General features: G+C 35.9%; 1 protein-coding gene across 2 annotated transcripts; it reads right to left on the bottom strand.

Moving 5' to 3' along the window:
- Nucleotides 1-1,163: 1,163 nt before the first annotated feature.
- LOC144311455 (olfactory receptor 8B8-like) lies at nucleotides 1,164-8,777 on the bottom strand. 2 transcript variants are annotated; one of them, XM_077893975.1, is made up of 2 exons: nucleotides 8,766-8,777; nucleotides 1,164-2,102 (listed from the first exon to the last, which is right to left on the bottom strand). In XM_077893975.1, exons 1-2 carry the CDS (start codon nucleotides 8,775-8,777, stop codon nucleotides 1,164-1,166), a joined length of 951 nt encoding a protein of 316 aa, XP_077750101.1. The 2 variants fall into 2 exon arrangements, with proteins under 2 accessions (XP_077750101.1, XP_077750100.1); XM_077893974.1 differs by lacking the exon at nucleotides 8,766-8,777 and having other exon boundaries at nucleotides 1,164-2,096.
- Between the last annotated feature and the right edge of the window lie 16,391 nt (nucleotides 8,778-25,168).

The following is a 25,168-nucleotide window of genomic DNA, read 5'->3' on the forward strand; positions in this document are numbered from 1 at the left end:
TAAAATTTAGCAGTTTAATTTTGCAGATAAGTAATATCCTTATTTGAACCAATCATCTCCACATTATACTAGCCCAAAGGGCCTTCGCTTTCCCAACAAAAAGAAGGAACAATATGGTTTTCTAAGTAAAAAACAAAAATGTAACACCCAGCATGAGAAAAATCCATGTGTCATCCTGGAACAAAGCAGAATCAACCTTCAAACTAGAAATGTTTTTTCACAGTCCTTGTTTTTTTAAACAAAATCTATAAAGTAGAAGCAAAGCATACCACAAAGAGTAGTAGAGTCAAAATCAGAAGATTAAGAGGATACTTTAGATCTTATCTTTCTACAGGTGTGTGACTTTGGGTGAAACATTAACTATTCTGAGCTTCATTTTCCCATCCTTACAGTAAATATGTTTTGTTGATCAGTTATGTGCTACTTTGACTATATAAAAATAAAAACAAAGAAAATCAACTCTTTGCCAAAAGAAGCCTGCTGAAAAAGGTTTCCAGATGCAAAACAGATTAAAATAATGGTTTTTATGGAAATTTCAGTTTCTACCATTTAAAAAAAGACATATTCTTGGGGCACCTGTGTGGCACAGTTGGTGAAGGGTCCAACTCTTGGTTTCAGCTCAGGTCATGATCTCAGAATCTTGATATTGGGTCCATGCTCAGCACAGAGTCTGTTTGGGATTCTCTCTCCATCTCTCCTTGCCCACCCTTTCTAAAATATGTCTTTAAAAAAAGAAAAAGACTTATCCTTGCCAATCAGAGCAAAGAAACAGGGAGTGTACATACACTATCTGATTTGTGTTTCTAATTGCAAATTAGAGAACAACAACCCCAATGGTACAGTGTCACTCTATTATTGCTCAATTCAATTATTTAAGGACTATTCATCTTTTTCTAGCGAAAAAAACAAGTTCAAAATGAAAAATTTTAAAAACTCAAATACTACATTCCTGTTGCTAAACAGGAAAAAAGTGAAGACATTGTTAAATAATGAAAAAAATACCTAGATATAAAGACCGTAAGTAAATTATAGAGAGAAGACTCAAATCTCCTTTACCATGTTCAGAAAAAAATAGGTGAAGAGACTACCACTAAAAATATTTCATTAAACACCTACAAGCTCCCTGTTGTGTAACTAACTGCATAGAAAGACATTATTTCTGATTAAAACTGTCTCCTACTCAGGATTTTCCTCAAGGCAAGCTTAACATCTTTGTTTCTCAAGGTGTAAATTAAAGGGTTCATCAAGGGAACTGTGTTGGTGTAAAAGATAGAAGAGATTTTCCCCTCATCCATAGACCCAGCAGAAGATGGTTTAAGATACATAAATGCACATGATCCAAAAAACAAGGAAACAGCAATTATGTGGGAACTGCAAGTGCTGAAAGCTTTGGACCTGCCTTCAGTGGAGCTGATGCGCAGGATGCTGGAAAGGATGAAACCATAAGACACAAAGATGGTGACACAGGGCATAATGATGTCGATGCTCCCCACAATGAAAACCACCAGCTCATTCACATACGTGCTGGTGCAGGAGAGCTGGAATAGAGGGAGGATGTCACAAAAATAATGGTTGATGGTGTTTGCATTACAGAAGGTCAGTCTCACCATGTATCCCGTGTGAGCCATGGCACCTAAAAATGCCATCAAATATGAACCAAGCATAAGACTGAAACACACTTTAGAAGACATGACAACATTATACAAAAGTGGGTTACAGATGGCCACATAGCGATCATAGGCCATGGATGTCAGCACATAGCATTCAGAAATGCCAAAAAAACAGAAAAAGTAAAGCTGGGTCATGCACCCCCTGTAGGAGATCATATTCTTCTTGGATATAAAGTTAGTCAGCATTTTGGGTGTAAACACAGAAGAATAACAGAAGTCTATGAAGGACAAATTGAAGAGGAAAAAGTACATGGGGGTGTGGAGGTGTGAATTCAACCCAATTAGAGTGATCAAGCCTAAATTTCCCAGCACAGTGACCACATACATGAGTAGAAACAGGCAGAACAGGGGGAGCTGGAGATCTGGTAGGTCTGTGAGGCCTGCCAGAATGAATTCAGTCACAAAAGAAGCATTTCTGAGAGCCATTCTTCTCTAATGGGATCTGTGAGCACAAAAGAAAAAAGTTACACAGAGAAAAACCCAGCTTTTCCCACCATCTCTCCTCTCCTAAGTGTGGTGTATACACAGGAAAGGTCTGAGACTAGCCCAACCTGGACCCCATAGACTCATTTACCATTATCATGATACTGAGTGACTCAGACTTCCCTTTATTAGTTTTTGTAAGCTAAGTAACAAAGAGCTTCAAAGCTTAGCCTATAGAGTGAAGGGAAATGCTTCCAAATATAAACACCTGTTGGAAAAAAACAAAAGATAAGTGAGAAGTTTGCACCAGGACATAATTATCCTTCTTTCTTCAATCATTTTCATTTACTTGAGCCCTCTCTTCACCAATAAAACTGAAACTTGGAGCTGGCCTCTAATGCAGATTGGACTTGGTGTGGTGGAAACCAAGTAGATTGTTTCTGATCCAAAACTAAAGGGCCAGTATACAAGAAGTTACTGCCCCATGTCACAGAGTAAAAGCCACAAATCTGGAATAGCAAGAGTCTTGCCCATGGAGAGGGAATTTATCAACAGAATGCATTCTTTGACCACCCCCTACAATATCTCTAAACATCCCTTACTCCTGGCAGATTTTTCTGTCAATTTCACTTGGGTCTCAGTGTGAAACTGAGAAAGTGGCAAATTTAGATCCTCAGATTTCAATCTCAAAAAAGGAAGACATGAATAAAAATGAAATTCAGAAACTCACCCACTTTAGGCCAGAAAACACTGGTCTTCATTATCATTGTCATTACCCATTGTCATGGAAGGGCAATTTCAGGCTCTGAGGATTTGGTTCCTTTCATTCAAAGAGAATGCAGCCCTGCTTATTTGCTGATATGCCCTTTTAGATATCTTTTAGAACTATAGATCATAGTTTCTGATTATGACTTTTAGTACCCTCAGCAGACAAAACCAGTCTTTATTATAATCATTTTTGCCGCTTGGTAAGTCACAGAATATTTAATGTGAGTGTAATTATATAATGTACTCAGTTGTAAACAAGGCAAAATCTTGCTCAGTGTCTTCCCCAAGGAAAATTTCTAAGTATAATCAGAAACTGTGGGTTTCTATAAACACCCTGGACCATAATCTATCTTCAGTTCCTCAGGGACTCAATAATTTTCTCAAGTTTTCTCTTCACTGTAGGGATTTTATATCCTCTCAAGGAAGAGCCAAAAATAAACTCCCTTTTCCCATTCTGCAAGATGGTGGAAGAGGAAGCCTTAATACCTCTTTTTCTGATTCAAAAACAATTTGTGTACAGATTCCCTTCATATGAAATCTAGAAACTAGCTAAGAAGGTCTTGCACCCAGTTCATGCATGAAACCAGACATATTGAAGCTGTTAGGGAAATTCAAGATACCCTCTTGTTATAATACCTATGTTGACATACCACATGTAATTGGGACAAATTTCCCCAGTTGCAAGCTACTACCTGGAAAAGGAAAGTGGTATACCATATATCCAAAGCCTCAAGTTTTTTAGAAGCTATCCATAAGACTAGATTTTGCACAGTAGGTCTCAGAAAGGTGAAGGGACATGGAACATGGTATAGTTTAGCTACACAAGGTGAGAGAGAACAGAGACAGTATTTTGGGTTGGAACTCACCATACCCATCTACCCACCACTCATACCCCACTGACTCAGCACAGAGCTACCAGTAGAAAACATTTTCCCTCCAATCATGTATATAATGACTCAACTTATTACAGGGCTTCCTGAGGAATTGGCTTTGGTCTTGCTTGTTTTAGGGTGCTGATGGGACCTGACATACTCCAGAAGCCATGGAGAAAAAAAGAACAAAGAAAGTGGCATGGAAAGAAAAGAAAAGTAAGAGGCTCCCACCATCTGGCCGGGCTTGTCGTGTGGGTCTTCTCTAGTACAAGGCTAATCCGTGAAGATTAGGAGAGGTGAACATTTTGTCTAATGGCCAGACACAAGCCCAGAGAGTCTAAATATTTCCCAAAAGAACAACATAAATCACCACAAACTGTCCCTAAAGAAATGGAAATATATCATTTATGTGAAATAGAATTCATAATAGCTGCCATAATAATGCTTACTGCAGTCAGGGAACAATACATGAAAAAAGTGAGAATATCAAGCAAGAGACAGAAACCTCTAAAGGATACCAAGCAGAAATCATGTAGCTGAAGAAAAGAATACCTGAACTGAAAAATTACTGGAGGGTTAAAACAGCAGACTAGTTCACACAAAAGAAAGGATCATAGAACTTTAAAAAATGATTTGAAAGTATTGATTAAGGTAGTGAAAAGAAGAAAGAATGAAAAATAGTAAAGAAAATAAGAGAATTATTGGACAGTATCAGATGGAATATATGAATTATAGGGATCCCAAAAGAAGAGATGGAAAATGACCTGAAAGATCTCTCAAAGGAAATAATGGCTTAAAAACTCTGAAATCAGTGGAAGGAAATGAACATCCAGATCTAGGAAACAAAAAATGTCCCCGCTCCCAGCACAAAAAGATGACTTCAAAGAAATCCATAACAAGACACATTAAAAATAAAATTACTGAAAAGTCAAAGACAAAGACAATTTTGAAAGCAACAAAAGAAATGCAACTTATCCCATACAATGAAACCCCCATAAGAATATCAGTGGCTTTTTCAGCAAATTCAGTGGATTTTAATAAAAATCATGCAGATCAGAAGGGAGTGGGATGATTTATTTAATGTACTGAAAGAAAAAAAAAAGCATCAACCAAGAATAATATAAATAGCAAAAGCATCCTTTTGAAAGGAGGAGAGAAAATATTTTTTCTCAGATGATCAAAAAGCTAGAAGAGTTCATCACAACTAAGCCTGCCTTATAAGAACAGCTGAAAAGAAAGGACACCAAATAACGTCATGTCAGCTTAAGAAAGTCTAAAACAAATTGATAAAGGTAAACACATAAAACAGTACAGATTATAGTATTATAAAAGTGGTGAGTACATTTTTTTATTTTGATACAAAAGTTAAAAGACAAAAGTATTAAAAAGTAGCTCTAACTAAAAATGTTATAGACACAAAATGCATGTATGTATTCAATAAAGCCTTTTTAAATGATGAAAGCAAGATGTCAGAAATATTTCTCTAAATCAAAACTACAGCCCCAATAATGTATCTAAGTATATGACCAAATAGGAAAATACTTGACAGTGTGTGCTAAAGTTACACGTGTATATTAAGCAAATCTATTATGATGAACACATTTTAAAAAAAGAAGAGATTCTTAAATCAGTAACCTACCTTTATACCTCAAGGAGCTAGAAAGAAAACAAATTAAGCAGAAATACATCAAATAGAAAATAATAGTAAAATTGCTGAAAATAAGAACTGTTTTTTAAATTTTATTTATTTGAGAGAAAGAGCACAAGTAGGGAGAACAGCAGAAGGAGAAGGAGAGGTAGGCTCCTCACTGAGCAGGGAGCCTGACATGGGGCTCGATCCCAAGACCCTGAAATCATGACCTGAGCCAAAGGCAGATGCTTAACCGACTGAGCCAACCAGGTGCCCCAAGAGCTGTTTTAAAAGATAAAATTGGCAAGCCCTTAGCAAGTCTAAATAAGAAAAAAGAGACAAGGCTCAGACGAGTAAATCAGAAATGGAAGAGGAGACAATAAAACTGATGCCACAGAAATAAAAAGAAAAGGATCATAAGATTATATGAACATTTATACACCAAAAAGTGGATAATCTAGATGAAATGAATAAATTCCTAGAAACATACCACCTACCAAAAATAAATCTTGAATGCACAGAAATTCTGAACAGAACTGTAACTGGAATCATGATGAACTCAATCATCTAAAACCTCCCAACAATCAAAATCCAAGCTTCAAGCATAAGTCTACCAAATACTTAAAGAATTAATACCAGTCCTTCTCAACCATCCCATAAAACTAAAGAACAGGGTAAATTTTCAAATCCATTCTATGAGGCCAGCTTTACTCTGATATTAAATACAGACAGAAACACTACAAGGAGAGAAAATTAGAGCATTCCTGAAGAATTCTGAATTCTTATTCATCTGAAGAATACAAAGCATGTATTTACGTACACACTTAGTAGGGAAGAAAGGGCAGAAGGGCATCATTCTTTACTTATGTTGAGAGAATTCTCTTAGTATTAAAAAAAGTAATCAGATTGAATTTCTCCAAATGTGTAAATTTGAGAAAGAAGAAATGACTCAAAATAAGAAATAGCTCCAAACACGAAACAATGACTTTTGCCTACCACAATTATGGATTTTTATTTTTATTTTTTATTTAAATTCAATTTAGTTAACATACACTATATTATCAGTTTCAGGAGTAGAATTTAGTGATTCATCAGTTGCGTGTAATATCCAGTGCTCATTACATCAAGTGCCTTCCTTAATGCCAACTCTAAAGGGAGAAGGATGGAATAGACCATGTAGGTATGTGTTAGCCTGTTTGGGCTGCTATAACAAATCCATGGATTGGTGGCTTATAAACAAGAGAAATTTATTTTCATCTCTGATGAGTTCTCTCTTCTTGGTTCATACACTGCTTGTCTTCTTGCTCTGTCCTCACATGATCAAAGAGAAAAGCGAACTTTCTGATATGTCTTTTATAAGGGCACTGATCCCATTTATGAAGGCTCTACCTTCATGACCCAATCATCTACCAGACTTCTCACCTCCTAATACCATCACACGAAGGGGTGAGTTTCAGCACAGGAATTTGAGGAAGCCACAAACATTCAGTCTATAACAGACTTTACTTTAAAGGTCTTTCTTCATTCTCTATATCTATAATAAAGATCTACATTTAAAGTCCATGTTTAGGATCTTTCCAACATACCACATATGATTTTGAAACTTCTATACTCACAAAATTAGGGGATTCAAGATGCAACTATTTGGAAATGGACCAAGGTAAAAAGTGGATTATTAATTATATGAAATGAGGTTAGAAATCTTGCTAGAAAACATGACTACTGTGTGTGGTATTAAAGGAGACACCTCATTCTCTTTGTGGGCATCTTTATAAAAACCAAAACTCCCCATCTCGAAGTACAAATATAAAACTGCAAATGGAAGCTATGATTAAGAGCTGGCTAGCTTGACTTTATTTTTCCTCTTGGAATCTGAGTAAAAATGAAGAACCAGAAAAGGGACCTGCTGATCCATGACTTGTGTGACCAGTGCATTTAATGCCTATCCCCTGCTCAAAATAAGTGGCCATGATTAAAAGCTACTCTTTCCTGTACTCAAAACTTGTCATAATATGAAATTTCTGAGCAGATAAAAAGTATAAAAATCTGGGGTGTAAAGGAAATGAACAATTGGGTTTCTGGACAATAGAGCTCAAAAACATGTCCTAGCAAATCCCACACTGTGACAGTATATGTATTATTCAAAGAGAAGTGCAATTGGGGCACCTGGGTGGCTGAGTGGTTGAACATTTGCCTTTGCCTCAGGTCGTGATCCTGGAATCCTGGGATCAATCCCACATCAGGATCCCCACAGGGAGCCTGCTTCTCCCTCTGCCTGTGTCTCTGCCTCTCTCTCTCTCTCATGAATAAATAAATAAAATCTTAAAAAAAAAAAAACAAAGAGAAGTGCAGAAATCTAGGATTTACTCTATTTTGAGCATCAACTGTCCTATCATGACACTTCTAGGAAAAATATGTTGCCTCTGAGATTTTCTAATTCATAAATTTTCCACACAATTTAGAATGTAAAAGTGAGAAGGAACACTTGGGTCTTCAGGGGAAAGCCTTCTTACAATCACAACTATCCTAAAAGTAAGAATTTTCTTCTGTATCAAAACCGTAACAGTGTGAAATATTAATTTGTTTTATTTCTCTCTAAGAATTAAGGTATAGAGTTATGTGGTCCAAGGAGGTCCCTACCAATTGGAAATTAATGTTTCGGCGATAATCTAAGTAAACAGCTCCCTCTGATGGGGACTTTTGTCTTAGACAATGTTTGAATCAATTTAAAAGAAAAAAAAATGCTATAAGGAATATCCCAAGAAGGCTTTAGGAATATTTATTTTCTTTTTTCTTTCCAAGTTTTTATTTAATTTCTAGTAGGTTAACATATAGTGTAAATTTAGTTTCAGGTGTACAATTTAGCAATTCAACACTTCTATAAGACACCTGGTGCTCATCGCAACAAGTACACTCCTTAATCCCTATCACCTATTTAAACCATCTCCCATTCACCTCCCCTCTGATAACTAACAGTTTGTTTTCTATACTTAAAAACCTGTTTCTTGGTTTTCCTCTCTTTTTCCCTCCATGCTCATTTGTTTTGCTTCTTAAATTCCACATATGAGTATTTTTAAAAGCAAATTAAGATCCTTGATATATATATATTGGAATATATATATATTCCATATATATATATGGAAACCATGTATAGGAAACCATATATAGGCAAACCATATATATATGTATGTATGTATATATGTTAGTTTCACTTTAAACCTGAAAAAAATATACATTTTAATATGCTGGAAGAAAAATTTGGTAATTATTTTGCATTCTCCTTTCACTTACCCTTATGTCAATGTAACAAGAATTTGAATTTTTTTTCTTCCAAATTTATCTAGACATAGTGACATATAACACTGTGTAGCTTTAAGTGTACAACGTGTTTATTTGATAAACATATATTTCCATATGATCACCACAGCAGTATTTGCTAACACTTCCATCGAGTTACTTAGTTACCATTTCTTTTTTGCAGTGAGAACTTTTAAGAAAACTCCCTTAGTAAATTTTAAGTATGTGGTATACATACACAATGCAACATTTTTCAGCCATGAGAAAGAACGGAATTCTGCCCTTTACAACACCATAGATCGTCCTAGAGGACTTGCTAAGTGAAATAAATCAGGGAGAGAAAGACAAAATACTGTATGATACCGCTTGTATATGGAATCTAAAAAGCCAGACTCAAAGAAATGGAGAGTAGAAAAATGATTACCAGGAGCTGGGAAAAGTGGGAATTGAGATGACGCTCATCAGACTTCCTGTTAAAAGATGAGTAAGTTCTAGATCTAATGCACATAGCACTGTGATTATAGAGAGTGTTTGAATTCTTTAGAGGAGTGGTAAGGGCTAAAACAAGACATTTTTCAAAGACTAGTTAGTACTAGAGAAAAAAAATTAAGGCTGTTCCTTATTCCTTCCTACCTACCCTCTCTATTCCCTCCGTGTTCATTTGTTTTGCTTCTTAAATTCCACATATGAGTGGAACAATCTTATGGCATGTATTTCAATGAAGAGAATGTAAAAATAGTCCTCGTATTAATGGTCACTTAACTTTCAACATGGATGCCAAGATGTTCTATGGAGAGTCAATAATCTCTTCCACAAATGCTGGAACAAGTGGATGTTCACATTTGAAGAAATGAAATTGGATCCGTATCTCACACAAGAAAAAAAAAATTAACCCCAAATAAATCACAGATATAAATATAAGAAGTAGTATCATAAAACTTATGCAAGAAAATATCTATACAAGACATTGTGACCTTGGGTTCGGCAATGATTTCTTTAATATGACACCTACAGCACAAATGACAAGAGAAAAAAATAGATAAATTGGAATTCAACAAAATTACAATACAAAATGTAAGTGTATACATCTAATGGAGTAGTATGTGGAAAAAAGAAACCAAATAAAAGCAAAACTTATCAAAACAGAGGTAATATAGTTAAATGTAGTGCTTACATGCAGTTTAGGCACCTAAGTACCTGTACTTGACAAGAAGATATATTTCAAGCCAAAGGTTTATATTTCCATCTCATAAAATCACAAAAAAATAAGCCCCAGGGGCACCTGGGTAGTTCAATTGGTAAAGCAACCAATTGGTTAAGCAACCTCTTGGTTTAGGGTCAGGTCACTATCTCATGGTTGGTGAAATGGAGCCCCACAATGGGCTCCAAGCTCAGTGGGGAATCTGCCTGAAGATTCTCTCCCTCTCCCCCCTCCCCATGCACTTGCGTGCTCTCTCTCAAATTAATACATAAATCTTAAAAGAAAAAAAACCCTAAACATGCAAGAAAAAGTAAGTTATAAATGTAAGGGCAAAAAGCAATAAAATAGGAAACAAAGTACAATATGTAAAATCAATTAATCTAAAACGTCTGTTTTTGAGATCAATGAAAATAATAATCCTTTAGCCAGACTGAATAAGTGAAAAAGAGAAAGGCACATATTACTGATACCACAAAAATATAAGAAGTTGTTACCACAGATCCTATGGACTTGAAAGTAAGGGAATATTATAAACAAATTTATGCTAATAAGTTTGGCAAACAATTAAATGGATAAGTTTGCTGAAACACACAAACTTCCAAAGCTTACTTAAGAAGTAGGTAATTACAGTGGCTTTATATCTATTAAAGAACTTGAAATTTCAGTTAAAAATTTTGACATGAAAAGATGGCGGAAGAGTAGGGTCCCCAAGTCACCTGTCCCCACCAACTTATCTAGATAACTTTCAAATCATCCTGAAAACCTATGAATTCAGCCTGAGATTTAAAGAGAGAACAGCTGGAATGCTACAGTGAGAAGAGTTTGCGCTTCTATCAAGGTAGAAAGATGAAAAAAAAAAAAACAAAGACAGAAATAAAAAAGCATTCAAGGGGTAGGGGCCCCCTTGAGGAGCCGGGCTAAGGCTGCCCCCAGGACAGGAAAAATTTTGACATGAAAAAAAAGCATTAAGTCTATCTAGATAATTTCATTGTTAAACACTTTTAAACATTTCCAGAAGAAATAATACAATTCCAGCAATCTCTCATAAAAATTAAAAAGGAGAAACATGGCAATTCATTTTATACAACATGCAATACCTTGATATCAAAACCAAAATCATTACCAGAAAAGACAACTGTAGAACAATGCCCATCATAATCACAGATGTAATCTTTTAGTTCTAGCACACTGAATCCAAATATATAGAAGTAAAAATATATCATGAAAACTAATGTTTAACCGTGGGAATACAAGCCTGGCTTAATATCTGAATATCAGTCAAATTAACTCATCATATCAAAGGAGTAATAAGGAAAACTATATGATCATCTTAATAAATATAGAAAAATGTTATATAAATTACAATGTGAGTTTACTATTTTACTGTATAAATGTATACAATTATGTATAAAATACATAAGTAAAAGGGAAATTTCTGAACCTGAAAACAGGCATCTCCAAAAAAAACAACAGCTCATTTCACACATAAGGATAGATAGTAAACATAATTTATAAATGTAAAACATAAAACCTTAAGACTTTTACAAAAGAAAAAAAAAGAAAAATGTTTATGGCCTATGGTTAGGGAAATATTCCTAAGGCATGATAAGAAAATGAAACATCTATAAAATAAAACATTGTTAAATTGCACATTATCAAAATTAAACAAGATAATATTAAAAGATTTCTTTGTGTAACCTTCAATTTCTTTCATAAGTGTTTTAAAGTTTTCAGAGTACAGATCATTTACCTCTTTAGTTATATTTATCTTTAGGTATCTTATGGGTTTTGGTGCAATTGTAAATGGGAACAATACCTTGATTTTCTTTGTGCTGCTTAATTATTGGAGTACAGAAATGCAACTGATTTCTGTGCATTGACTTTGATCTTGTGACTTTACTGAATTCATAAATCAGTTCTAGCAATTTTTTGAAGTCTTTTGGGTTTTCTACCTAAAGTATCATTGCGTCTGCAAATAGTGAGTTTGTCTTCTTCCTTGCTGATATGGATGCCTTTTATTTCTTTTTGGTTGTCTGATTCCTGAGAAGCTAGGACTTCCACTACGATATTAAATAACAGTGGAGAGTGGACGACATCCCTGTCTTGTTCCTGACCAAAAAGGAAAAGTTGTCATTTTTTCCCAACTTAGGATGATAATAGCTGTGGGTTTTTCGTATAAGCAAAAGGGAAATCATTCCATGTTCATGGATTGAAAGAACAAATATTGTCAAAATGGCTATACTACTCAAAGCAATCTACACATTAAATGCAATCCCTATCAAAATTCCAGGAGCATTTTTCACAGAGGTCAAACAAACAATCCTAAAATTTGTGTGGACCCACAAAAGACTCCAAATAGCCTCAGTAATCTTGAAAAAGAAAAACAAAGCTGGAAGCATCACAATTCCATACTTCAAAGTATATTACAAAGCTGTAGTGATCAGGACAGTACGGTACTGGCACAAAAACAGACACATAGATCAATGGAACAGAATAGAAAACTCAGAAATGGACCTTCAACTATATGGTCAACTAATCTTTAACAAAGCAGAAAAGAATGTCAAATGGAAAAAAAAAAAGTCTCTTCAAAAAATACTGTTGGGAAAACTGAACAGCAACATGCAAAACAAGGAAACAGGACCACTTTCTTACATCATACACAAAAATAAATTCAAAATAGGTGAAAGATCTAAATGTGCGACAAGAAATCATCAGAATCATAGATGAGAACACAGGTAGAAACGTCTTTGACATCAGCCATAGCAACTACTTAGTAGTTAGGTACACCGAGGCAAGAGATACAAAAGCAAAAATAAACTATTGTAACTTCATCAAGATAAAAAGCTTCTTCACAGCAAAGTAAAAAAATCCACAAAACTAAAAGTCAACTTCTGAATGGGAGAAAATATTTGCAAATGATATCTAATAAAGGATTAGAATCCAAAATATATAAAGAGCTTATCAAACTCAACACCCAAAAAACAAATAACCTAGTTAAAAATGGGCATAAAAAGGAATAGACATTTCTTCAAAAACCTACAGATGTCCAATAGACAAATGAAAAAGATATCCACCACCTTGATCATCAGGGAAATACAAATGAAAACTACAATGAGATATCTATCACCTTTCACCTATCAGAATGGCTAGAATTAACAACACAGGAAACAACAACTGTTGGCAAGATGCAGAGAAAGGGAAACCCTATTATACTGTTGGTGGGAATGAAAACTGGTGCAGCCACTCTAGAAAAGAGTATGGAAGTTCCTTAGAAAATTAAAAATAGAACCAACCTAGGATCCATCATTGTACTACTAGGTATTTACCCAGAGGATACAAAAATAGTGATTTAAAGGGATAAATGCACTCTGATGTTTATAGCAGCAGTATCAACAATACCTAAATTATGAAAAGAGCCAAAATGTCATTGACTGATGAATGGTTAAACAAGTGAGGTGTGTGTGTGTATATATATAATGGAATATTTATTATTGAGTGATGGAAAATAATGAAATCTTGCCATTTGCAATGACCCAGATGGAACTAGAGATTATTACAATTCCATTTATATTCATGTCTTCCTTTTGTGATGGAAGTCCAGGGATCTAAGATGGCACTTTTCCCCCCTCCCCCCAGTTTTTGCAATCCTCACACTCATGTGAAATTGATAGAAGGACCTGTTCAGGGAGAGAATGGTAGTGCAGGGAAGGTTCAGAGATATTATTATGTCCAAAGGATGCACTTTATCAGCCAGTTCCATGAACAGAACTCTCAGTTTGTACATTTGTGGTTTTTACTCTGTGACATGAGGCAGGAGCTTAACCTCTCCTCAACTCTAATTCTTTAGTTTTGGATTAGAAAGAATGTGTTACCTGTTCATCAAGATGGTAGAAGAAGTAGCCCTAGTCCCTTCTAGGCTCCATGAACACGCTGATTCAAAAATATTTCAAATACATATTCCCTTTGTAAGAAATCCAGGTACTACTTAGGGTAGACCTGCTCCCAGTTAAAGCATGACTCTATTCTTATTGGAACTGCCAGGGAAATTTTAGATATTCTCTTGTAACACTTATCGTTGCACAGCCACCATCAAATTGGGACAACCCCTCCCCCTAATTCTTGGCTTCTCCCTGGGGAGGAAAATAAATATACCATGTGTCCAATGACCCAAGGTCTATCCAAAAGACTGTGTCAGAAGTCAGAGGGGATACAGGACATGGCATACTTTAACTGCCCAAACCAAAAAAGTAGTGGTTTGGGCTGAAAGTCACCAGAGATCCTCCCCTGTCACAAAGATGCTCACTGGAATCAGAGAACAATACACAAACCAAGAGAAAATTTCAACACAGAGCCAGAAAACTTAAACTTATTAAACAAATCATGAAGCTGAAGAACAATATCTGAACTGAAAAATTCAGCAGAGGTTCAAGAGCAAAGGAGATTATACAAAAGAAAATATCACTGAATTTGATTAAAGGTCACTGAAAATTACTCAGTCAGAAGGGCATAATGAAAAAGGAAGGAAATGTGGTGAAGAAACCCTGAGGGACTTATTGGATGCTACCAAGTGGATCAATATATGCATTTTGGAAACGCCAGTGGAGAGTGAGAAAGAACCAAGAAGCATATTCAAAGCAAAAAAAAAAAAAGGCTGAAAAATTCACAAACTATGGCAACATCCCAATACTGTGACTCATTTATAGAAGGATAAAACCCATAAAAATTGCATAATGAGTATATGTATATACAAAGACCAAGGGTCAACTACTTCTCCACTCTCTACTTTACTAAATGAGCTAACCTCACTTCCGCCTTCAGACTCAGGTCTATACCCATTTCCAGAAAGGATGCTTATAGGCAGGTGAGATATAACATGCTCTAACCCAATATTCTGGGACTCAACACAAAGTTGCTGACTGCTGCAATCACCTCTAAACTTGAATTGTGATTGTGATCTCTGGTTCCTATTTAATCTATGTTTTTTGACACCTCTGGGAGATGAAGCAGTCTTTCCTCTATGCCTAAACATATCCATTTTTCAATATTCCCAAATTATTATCACAACACAGTTGTCAAAAATAATGCATAGAGAAGTTCTTTAAGAAAATATTTTATTAAATAAAAAAAGAAAATTGTAAACGCAGCAAGACAACAGAAGTCCCTAACTGACAAGGGAGGACAAATAAGATTAGCAGCAGATCTGTCAAGAGAATCTTGGCAAGCTGGAAGAAAGTGGCATGATATGTTCCATATGCAGAAAGGGGGAAAATTGCAGGCAAGAATACCCTATCCAGCAAGACTGTCATTCAGAATAGGAAAGATAAATTGTTTCCCAAATAAAAAATAAAGGAATTTGTAACCACTAAATCAGCCCTGCAAGAAATATTAAAGGGAAAAAAAGAAATATTAAAGGGGCATTTTGACTGGAGAAGTAAGACCAAAAGTGGCAAAGACTAGAAAGGAACAGAAAAAAATCTCCAGAAACAACATTGAACAAGTAATAAAATAGCACTAAATTCATATCTATCAATAATTACTCAGGGTGGTTCAGTATGAACAAATCAATCAACATGACACACCACATTAATAAAAGAAAGGATAAGAAACATATGATCCTTTTAGTAGAGGCAGAAAAAGCATTTGACAGAATACAAAATCCATTTATGATAAAAATCATCAACCAATTAGGGGTAAAGGGAACCTAGTAAAAGCCATATATGAAAAACCCACAGCTAATATCCTCAAGAGGGGAAACACAGAGTGTTTCCTTTACTGTGAGGAAGAAGACAGGGATGCCCACTCATTCCATGAATATTTAACATAGTACTGAAAGTCCTAACCTCAGAAATCTGACAATGAAAACAAATAAAAGGCATCGAAACCTGCAAGAAAAAAGTCAGACATTCACTATCTGCATATGATATGATACTCTATAAAGAAAATCCAAAGGACTCCACCCAAAAATTGCTAGAATTGATAGACAAATTCAGTTACAGTCACAGGATACAAAATCAGTATAGAGAAATCCTTTGCATTTCTATACACCAATAATTAAGTGGAAAGAGAAGTGAAGGAATTTATCCCACTTACAATTGCACCAAAAACCATAAGATACCTAGGAATAAATGATAGCAAGAGATAAAAAGTCAGTACTCCGAAAATTATAGAACGCTTATGAAAGAAATTCAAAACAACACAAAGAAATGGAAAGGCATTCCATGTTCATGGATTGGAAGAACAAATATTATTAAAATGTCTATACTACCCAAAGCAATTTACACATTTAATGCAATCCCTGTCAAAATTCCAACAGCATTTTTCACAGAATTAGAATAATCATAAAATCTGTATGTAGCCACAAAAGACCTCGAATAGCCAAAGCAATCTTGAAAAAGAAAACCAAAGCTGGAAGCATCACAATTCCATATTTCAAGTTATATTACAAAGCTGTAATGATCAAGACATTTATAATGTATTTGCTCAAAAACAGGCATATAGATCAATGGAACAGAATAGAAAATCCAGAAATTGACACTAATCTTTGGCAAAGCAAGAAAGGATATCCAATGGAAAAAAAAGACAGTTTCTTCAACAAGTGGTGTTGGGAAAACGAAATAGTGACATGCAGTAGAATGGAACTGGACTATGGCACGCAAAAATAATTTCCAATTGGATACAAGACCTAAATCTGAGACAGGAAACCAATAAAATCCTAGAAGGGAGCATAGGCAATAACCTCCTTCACATTGACTATACCAACCTCTCAGATATGTCTCTCAAGGGAAGGGAAACAAAAGCAAAAACAAACTTTTGCAACTTCTTCAAAATAAAACGCTTCTGCACAGCGAAGGAAACAATCAACAAAACTAAAAGGGCAGCCTTCAGAATGGGAGAAGATATTTGCAAATGACATGTTTGATAAAAGATTAGTATCCAGAATATACAAAGAACTTTTAAATCTCAGTATCCAAAAAACAATCCAATTAAAAAATAAGCAGAAACATGAATAGACATTTCTCCAAAAACATACAGATGGCCAACAGAAACATGAAAGGATGCTCAACATCACTCATCATCAAGGGAATGCAAATCAAAAGTACCATGAGATATCACCTCACACAAGTCACAATGGCTAAAATTAACCACACAGGAAACAACAGATATTGGCGAGGATGTAGAGAAAGGGAACTCTCTTACACTGTTGGTGGGAATGCAAACTGGTGCAGCCACTCTGCAAAACAGTATGGAAATGTCTCAGAAAATTAAAAATAGGGATCCCTGGGTGGCACAGCGGTTTGGCGCCTGCCTTTGGCCCAGGGCGTGATCCTGGAGACCCGGTATCGAATCCCACGTCGGGCTCCCGGTGCATGGAGCCTGCTTCTCCCTCTGCCTATGTCTCTGCCTCTCTCTCTCTCTCTCTGACTATCATAAGTAAATAAAAATTTTTAAAAAAAAGAAAATTAAAAATAGACCAAATCTGGGATTCAGCAACTGCACTGCTAGGTATTTGCCCAAAGGATGCAAAAATGTTAGCTTTACCCGAGCTTTTATTCTGAGACTTGGCATTTTGATTACTGTAATATTTAATTTAAATACAGGTATAATCCAAGTTTTTCAGCCTTAATTTACCATGAAAATCAGCATACTTATAATTATCAAAGCCTACAAAATATATACTTCAATCATTATTATAAAATGAATAGCTTATAATGACCATGCACCTATAAATAGACCATTCCATGTCCCAGAGCCATCTATGTGCCTCTAGATCCTCCCATCCTCCACCTCAATAGGGTTGCAATCATGCTCCAACTTTTGCTCAGAGCTTTACTACTTAAGTGGGTCCTCATGGTGTTCCATGTGCAGCCAGAAAAAGGAGGAAGAGAACGTGGAAATGATTAGTATACTCTACCTTTATGTGTTTCCATATATTGCATGGGCCAGTATAAAATAGGAATATATTTTATATATTCTTAACTAACTTAGGCAATAGAGCTTTCAAATATAAGATGGGAAAGATGCTTTCTTGACATTTTGCTTAGTTTAGCATTTTGCTTTTATTTGTGTTCTGAGACTTTTTATTTACTGCAACCATTTTCATGTTCACATTTTCATATTTTAAAGTATAGTATGTTAATAATAATAATACCCTGATATATTTAGAATCAGAACACCAAGTGCTAGTCTTAGCTCTACCACTTAAAAGTTGTCATTTGAGACAAACCATGAACACATCTGAACATCAATTTCACATCTATGAAATGAAAACTAAGATTTGTCTCCTCTTTATCTCACATGACTTCCCTTGGGAATATAAGAACTGAGAGATGTGACACAGCAGAAAAACTAAAACACATTAAGAGCAATGGTAACACCCTGTCTCTATATTAATATTTGAAGTGGGTTAATTTAACTTTATGTCAGATAGAGACTTCCTACAGCCCCTTTGATACCACCAGCCATCCTACTCCCTCAGAAAGATGAGAGTTCCTCCCTCAGAAAGTAAAACTTCACATAGAGTAGGATTTTAACATTTAAACGTACATAGTTTGTTCAACCAAGCCCTGCAGATAAACCAACTACTTTGCCTGGTGGTCAGCTGATAATACAAGGGAGAAAAGCCAACTATGACAGACTCATGGAAAAATACCATATCTGTCTTCAAACATGGACATCAATTCAATAAAATCAATTTTAAGAACTAAAGTTTGACCATATAAGACTGCTTTTAAAATCCATTTTCTCTGTTGTGTTAAGAAAATCTACATTTTCCATCAAAATCCTAGAGAAGAACACAGGCAACACCCTTTTTGAACTTGGCCACAGTAACTTCTTGCAAGATACATCCATGAAGGCAAAGGAAACAAAAGCAAAAATGAACTATTGGGACTTAATCAGGATAAAAAGCTTCTGCACAACAAAAGAAACAGTCAACAAAACTAAAAGACAACCTACAGAATGGGAGGAGACATTTGCAAATGACCTATGAGATAAAGGGCTAGTATCCAAGATCTATAAAGAACTTATTAAATTCAACACCCATCTTTCAATGGACACCGAGTCCATCGAAAGATGAGTGGATAAAGAAGATGTGGTTTATGTATACAATGAAATATTACTCAGCTATTAGAAATGACAAATACCCACCATTTGCTTCAACGTGGATGGAACTGGAGGGTATTATGCTGAGTGAAGTAAGTCAATCAGAGAAGGACAAACATTATATGTTCTCATTCATTTGGGGAATATAAATAATAGTGAAAGGGAATAGAAGGGAAGGGAGAAGAAATGTGTGGGAAATATCAGAAAGGAAGACAGAACGTAAAGACTGCTAACTCTGGGAAACGAACTAGGGGTGGTAGAAGGGGAGGAGGGCGGGGGGTGGGAGTGAATGGGTGACAGGCACTGGGGGTTATTCTGTATGTTGGTAAATTGAACACCAATAAAAAATAAATTTAAAAAAAATAAATAAATAAAAGTAAAATAAAATTCTGATTTTCAAAAATAAAATAAAATAAAATAAAATAAAATAAAATAAAATAAAATAAATTCAACACCCAAGAAACAAAAAATCCAATCACAAAATGGGCAAAAGACATGAACAGAAATTTCACCAAAGAAGGCAGACATGGCCAACAAGCACATGAGAAAATGCTCCGCATCACTTGCCATCAAGGAAATACAAATCAAAACCACAATGAGATACCACTTCACACCAGTGAGAATTGGGAAAATTAACAGGACAGGAAACAACAAATGTTGGAGAGGATGTGGAGAAAGGGGAACCCTCTTGCACTGTTGGTGAGAATGAGAATTGGTACAGCCACTCTGGAAAACAGTGTGGAGGTTCCTCAAAGACTTAAAAATAGAGCTACCGTATGACCCAGCAATTATACTATGAGCGATTTACCCCAAAGAAATGAAATGCTGGGACACCTGGACCCCAATGTTCATAGCAGCAATGTCCATAATAGCCGAACTATGGAAGGAGCCTCGATGGCCTTTGACAGATGGATGGATAAAGAAGATGTGGTCTATGTATGCAATGGGATAGTACTCAGCCATTAGAAAGGACGAATACCTACCATTTGTTTCGACATGGATGGAACTAGAGGGTATTATGCTGAGTGAAGTAAGTCAGTTGGAGAAGGACAATCATCATATGGTCTCACTCATACAGGGAATATAAAAAATAGTGAAAGGGAATAAAGGGGAAAGGAGAGAAAATGAGTGGGAAATATCAGAGATGGTGACAAAACAAGAGAGACTCCTAACTCTGTGAAATGGACAAAGGGTAGTGGAAAGGGAGGTGGGTGGGTGGATGGGGTAACTGGGTGATGGACACTGAGGGGGGCACTTGATGGTATGACCACTGGGTGTTGTACCATATGTTGGCAAATTGAACTTCAATTTAAAAAATGGAAAATAAATAGATAAAGTAAGTGTGAAAGTTAAAAAAAACTACATTTATATTCTTCCCTCACTATGTCTTATTTATATTAGTGACATACACCCCAATGCTACACATTGCTGGGTACTCAGAGGTACAAAATGCTTTGTGTGAGCATGCAACTAAATGTGCATGTGTGTTAGTACATATGTGTGCACATGTGTATGTGTATGTGTGTTTCCATGAACAAACAAAAGAATAAAGCAGCAGCCACTTCCTTTTCCTAGATTCATAAATACTTCCTGCTCAGCCTTTCCTCTCAGAAGGTGGGACAAGGAACCATCTACCAGAAAGTGGGTTGCATACCATGCAATCATGTTAGCAATGATCTCTTAAAATATCTCAAAGAATATGACTTGTACACTGTGTGTAGGAGTGTGTGTGTGTGTGTGTGTGTGTGTGTTTAAGGAGGCAGTGTAAGGAGGAGTAGAGAAGGAGGTTCAATACGTTTAGGGGTTCAGCAACTAAAAAGATAGGGAATTCAGAACCCCTTGCTTGCACTTCTGCTTTTTGTGACACCTTAACCTCCAAGTACCTTAATCATGCTCATTCCAAATCTGGTTCCAAACAACCATAGCAGCTCACTTACAGGAACTTTACATGAAACAAATCCAGAATGTAATCAACTTTGCTTCTGGTTCTGAACAAGGAGGATCATTTTCTGTTATTGCTAAGAAAGTTCAGGGAGAGCTCTGTCCTTGACACAGGTACAGACAAATCCCATGACTTACCTGCTTGACTGTTAGCTGTGATCATTTCAATAGACTCATATTTTCCCTCATAACTTCCTTTATGTACATGCACATAACACAAAAAAGCAGAAACCATAAGGGATAACTCTCTGTTGTGCATGTAATACATCTGACATCTGACTTGGTTCTTCTGAAAAAAAAAAATAAGTCCCAATACATAGGTAGTGCTTAAGCTACAAATCAGAAAGCTGTCAACTAAGTTGTTTTTAAGACAACTTTGTAAATCTTAACTTTAATAAACTGTCTTTAGAACTTTTATAACAATTTTAATGAAATTTTCCCCAAGTAACCTGAAAAAAATGGAATTCAGTCCAAAAGGTAGTTTATCCTTTCTGCAATAAGAAATTATCATTTCTGAAAGTGGACTGAAATTGAAGATTACATTTGTATTTTGAGGCTTCTCAAACGAAAGATTAATGACCAAGTTTAACATATACTTTAGCTTCCTCAAGGAGTAATAAAATATATAAGAAAGTGTATGCCCCTTTGCACCATCTATAAGGGTTCCCGAATAGCCAACCTCATTTACATATTGACAAACTTTTATCAGTAATCAAAACAATTTCATCAAAATGGACAGTAAGTAAAGGAAAACAAACAAACAAAAAACCCCCACAGAAATTAAACCAACTATTTTATACAAATAGAACTTGTTAAATGGAAATCAAGCATCTTGATATGGAATTCAAGGGATGTGGTGTGAGAAGTCATTTAAAATCATATGTCAGGGAGGCACCTGGGTCTGCCTTTGTCTCAGGCCATGATCCCAGTTCCTGGGATCGAACCCAGTGTCAGTCTCCCTGCTTATGCTCTTTATCTCTCTCTCTCTCTCAAATAAATAAAATCTTAAAAGAAAAAAGTCAGTAACTGTATGGTGACAGTAACTACACTTACCATGGTGTGCATTTGGTAGTGTATATAAATGTCAGATCACTATGTTGTACACGTGAAACTAATAGAATGTTGTACATCAACTATACTTCAATTAAAAATAAATTAACTTTAAAAATAAATAAATAAACCATAGTTAAGCTTTTAGTGATGTCAAATATCTAAAACAAAAACAAGCCAACAAACCAGTTATGCTAAATTCACAATACACAAATCTTGAGTGGAAATTAGAAAACTGGTAAAATAGTAAATATTCTTCAAGTATATGAGGATTATCACCTGATTAAGCATTAAGGGTTTTTTTATTTTTAAGATTTTATTTATTTATTCATGAGAGACATAGAGAGAGAGAGGCACAGACACAGGTAGGAGAAGCAGGCTCCATTCCATGCAGGGACCCTGACGTGGGACTCGATCCAGGGTCTCCAGGACCACACCCTGGGCTGAAGGCAGCGCTAAACCGCTGAGCCACCCAGGCTGCCCAGGATTAAGAGTTTTTAAAGTAGTCATCTTTTTGTGTTTCTTCAAAATAAAAATAATCTAATATCCTATACCAGAAAAGGAATTGTCACAATTTGGTTAATCACCAATGTTTCTTTCAAGTTGTCATCCTCTCCCAGCTGTAATTTCAGGGTTTTTGTAACTTAACATCCATATGGGAGTAGCACATTGAAGCCAACAACAACAACAAAAACAAAAACAGCAGTCATTTAGCTGTTTCCAGGTCTTCCTGCCTTGCTAGTTTACCTATTTAAATATCAAATGACTGCAATGTTATCCTACCCAGAGAAATCCTGTGATCTCCCTAATATTTCTAGAGTCTTCCAGAATGGAAGAGTCACAGAAAGAGTTGTCTTTTTCCCATCATTTGCCTTCTAAATTCCTGCACCTTAATTTGAGTTTTGAAGACCACACACAATTTAATCTCCTGAAATTACTGTCCTCTGAGCTCCTGATTCCTCATAAATGTGGCCCCAGTTTTGGTCTTCATTCCCCAAAACACTATTAATATAGTGACACTGTGCCTTTTAAGTTTTATCAAAGCTGTATGAACAGTGTGGGTAGGGGGATACGGAGATTACAGTACTCTAGAGACCAGGATACAAATTTATTAGATTTAATATGGTTTTAAACCTCATAATCCTTTTCTACAGAGCAGTTTCCTGTTTATTGTCCATGCGGTTTTTGGGTCCTGACCTGTTTGTTGCTGGGTTCCTCTCTCCCATACCCTAGCCTCTGAATTACAAGCAGCTGCAAACATTCCAAAATCTTTTTTATTATTATTAATTTGCAGGGAAAAAATCCCTGTTGTTCCAATCCTCTCTCAAGCATCCTAGCCTAACAGGGCTTCTTTTTTTACAAGCAAAAGAATTATCAAACTATTTTCCTAAAACAACCATTACCCTGAGGGATATTCATGTGTAAGCCAACAAAGCACAGTCACTTTCAAAGTAAAAAAAAAAAAAAAAAAGTTTTTTTCTCACATTTCATGATTACCAAAATAAAAGAAATGAAGTGAAAGAGATAAAAAGTACACTTGAATGAGCAGTAGAATAAGTAGCCTCCTGAAATAAGGAGGCTAACAGTTTATCTAGGTTTTTCCTTCATAAGCCTTATGACTTAACTCATTACCCTTTCTCAGCTTCTGTATCATATCTACAAAACAAATATATATTGATGATCTATTATATGTCCTATGGGAAATATGAAATATCTGCCAGAAGGAGCTTAATGCTTAGTGCTTACAACTAGAAAGTGGATTGTATTTTAAAGACATTATGGAACCCGCAATACTGTGAAATACTGGCATTTTAAGGAGGCACATTACAGGCAAGTGGAAGGTGTAGATAGAAGTACAGATGATGTGAATCCTGATTCCAAAGGCACAGTACAATCAGCAAGTGCAGCTCCCCACAGTGATGCAGTATCACCCTTCCGTTACTTTATGTGATCATTTGCAAAAGCATTTATTTTTTTCCAGAAGAAATAAAACCAACTCTATAATGACAATGTACAAAACCGATAAATTTCTTGGTTAATGTTATTCTTAAAGTGTTAAAGTGATAAAGAGGAGAAGACATTGTAAAAATGATGAGGAAAGAAAATATATTATTAAAAAATTAGGAAAAATTGGGCTCTCTGCTCCTCCCCATCTGAAATAGTCACATCTTCTGGTGCAGTGCCTGCCACATCCCCAAGACAGATAGTGAAAGTCAGAGTACCTGGATTTGGCCATATGGTTGCCTGGTCACCAGGGCTACTATAACTTCTGGTAAAGTGGATGCTGCTGCAATGATTGACCTCATTGACCTCAACTACATGGTCCACATGTTCCAGTATCATTCCACCTCTGGCAAATAACCCATAAAGTCATGGCTGAGAAGAGGAGCTTGTCATCAATGGAGAACCCACCTCCATCTTCCAGGAGTAAGATCCCACCAACATCAACTGGGGTGATGCTGGTGTTGAGTATGTTGTAGACTCCACTGGGGTCTTCGCCACCATGGAGAATACTGGGGCTTATTTGGAAGTGGGGACAAGAGTATCTCCTGTGATGTCCCTGGCCCTTCTTCTGGCAATGTCCCATGTTTATGATGGGTATGAACCACGAGAAGTATGACAACTCCCTCAAGATTGTCAGCAATGCCTCCTGTACCACCAACTGTTTGGCCTCTCTGGCCAGGGTCATCCATGACATCTGGACTATAGTCCATGCCATCGCTGCCACCCAGAAGACAGTTCCTCTGTGATCTGTGGCATGATGCATAAGGGGCTGCCCAAAAAGTCATTCCTTTTTTTTTTTTTTTTTTTTTTTTTTTTTTTATATTAGATTCTCAGGCTTTATTCATTTGATAATGGAAAGTTTGTACCTTTTAACCAGCCTCCCTCTTTCCCTTAACCCCAGTCCCTGGCAACAAAGATTCCAGCTGTAAGTGAAGTATTTGTCTTTCTCTATCTGGCTTATTTTGTTTAGCATGATGCCCTCCAGGTACATTCATGTTGTTACAAATGATAGAACTTCTTTAATTTTTAAGGCTGAATAATATTCTTTTTTTTTTTTTTTTTTTTCATGTCAGCTGTTAGAAAACTCAGGACTAGAACCTAGCATCCTGAGTTTTTTCAGAGGGTTCTCTTTTTTTTTTTTTTTTTTTTTTTTTTTATTGGTGTTCAATTTACTAACATACAGAATAACACCCAGTGCCCGTCACCCATT

The sequence above is a fragment of the Canis aureus genome, chromosome 3 (assembly GCF_053574225.1).
Source record: "Canis aureus isolate CA01 chromosome 3, VMU_Caureus_v.1.0, whole genome shotgun sequence".
NCBI classification, from domain to species: domain Eukaryota; kingdom Metazoa; phylum Chordata; class Mammalia; order Carnivora; family Canidae; genus Canis; species Canis aureus.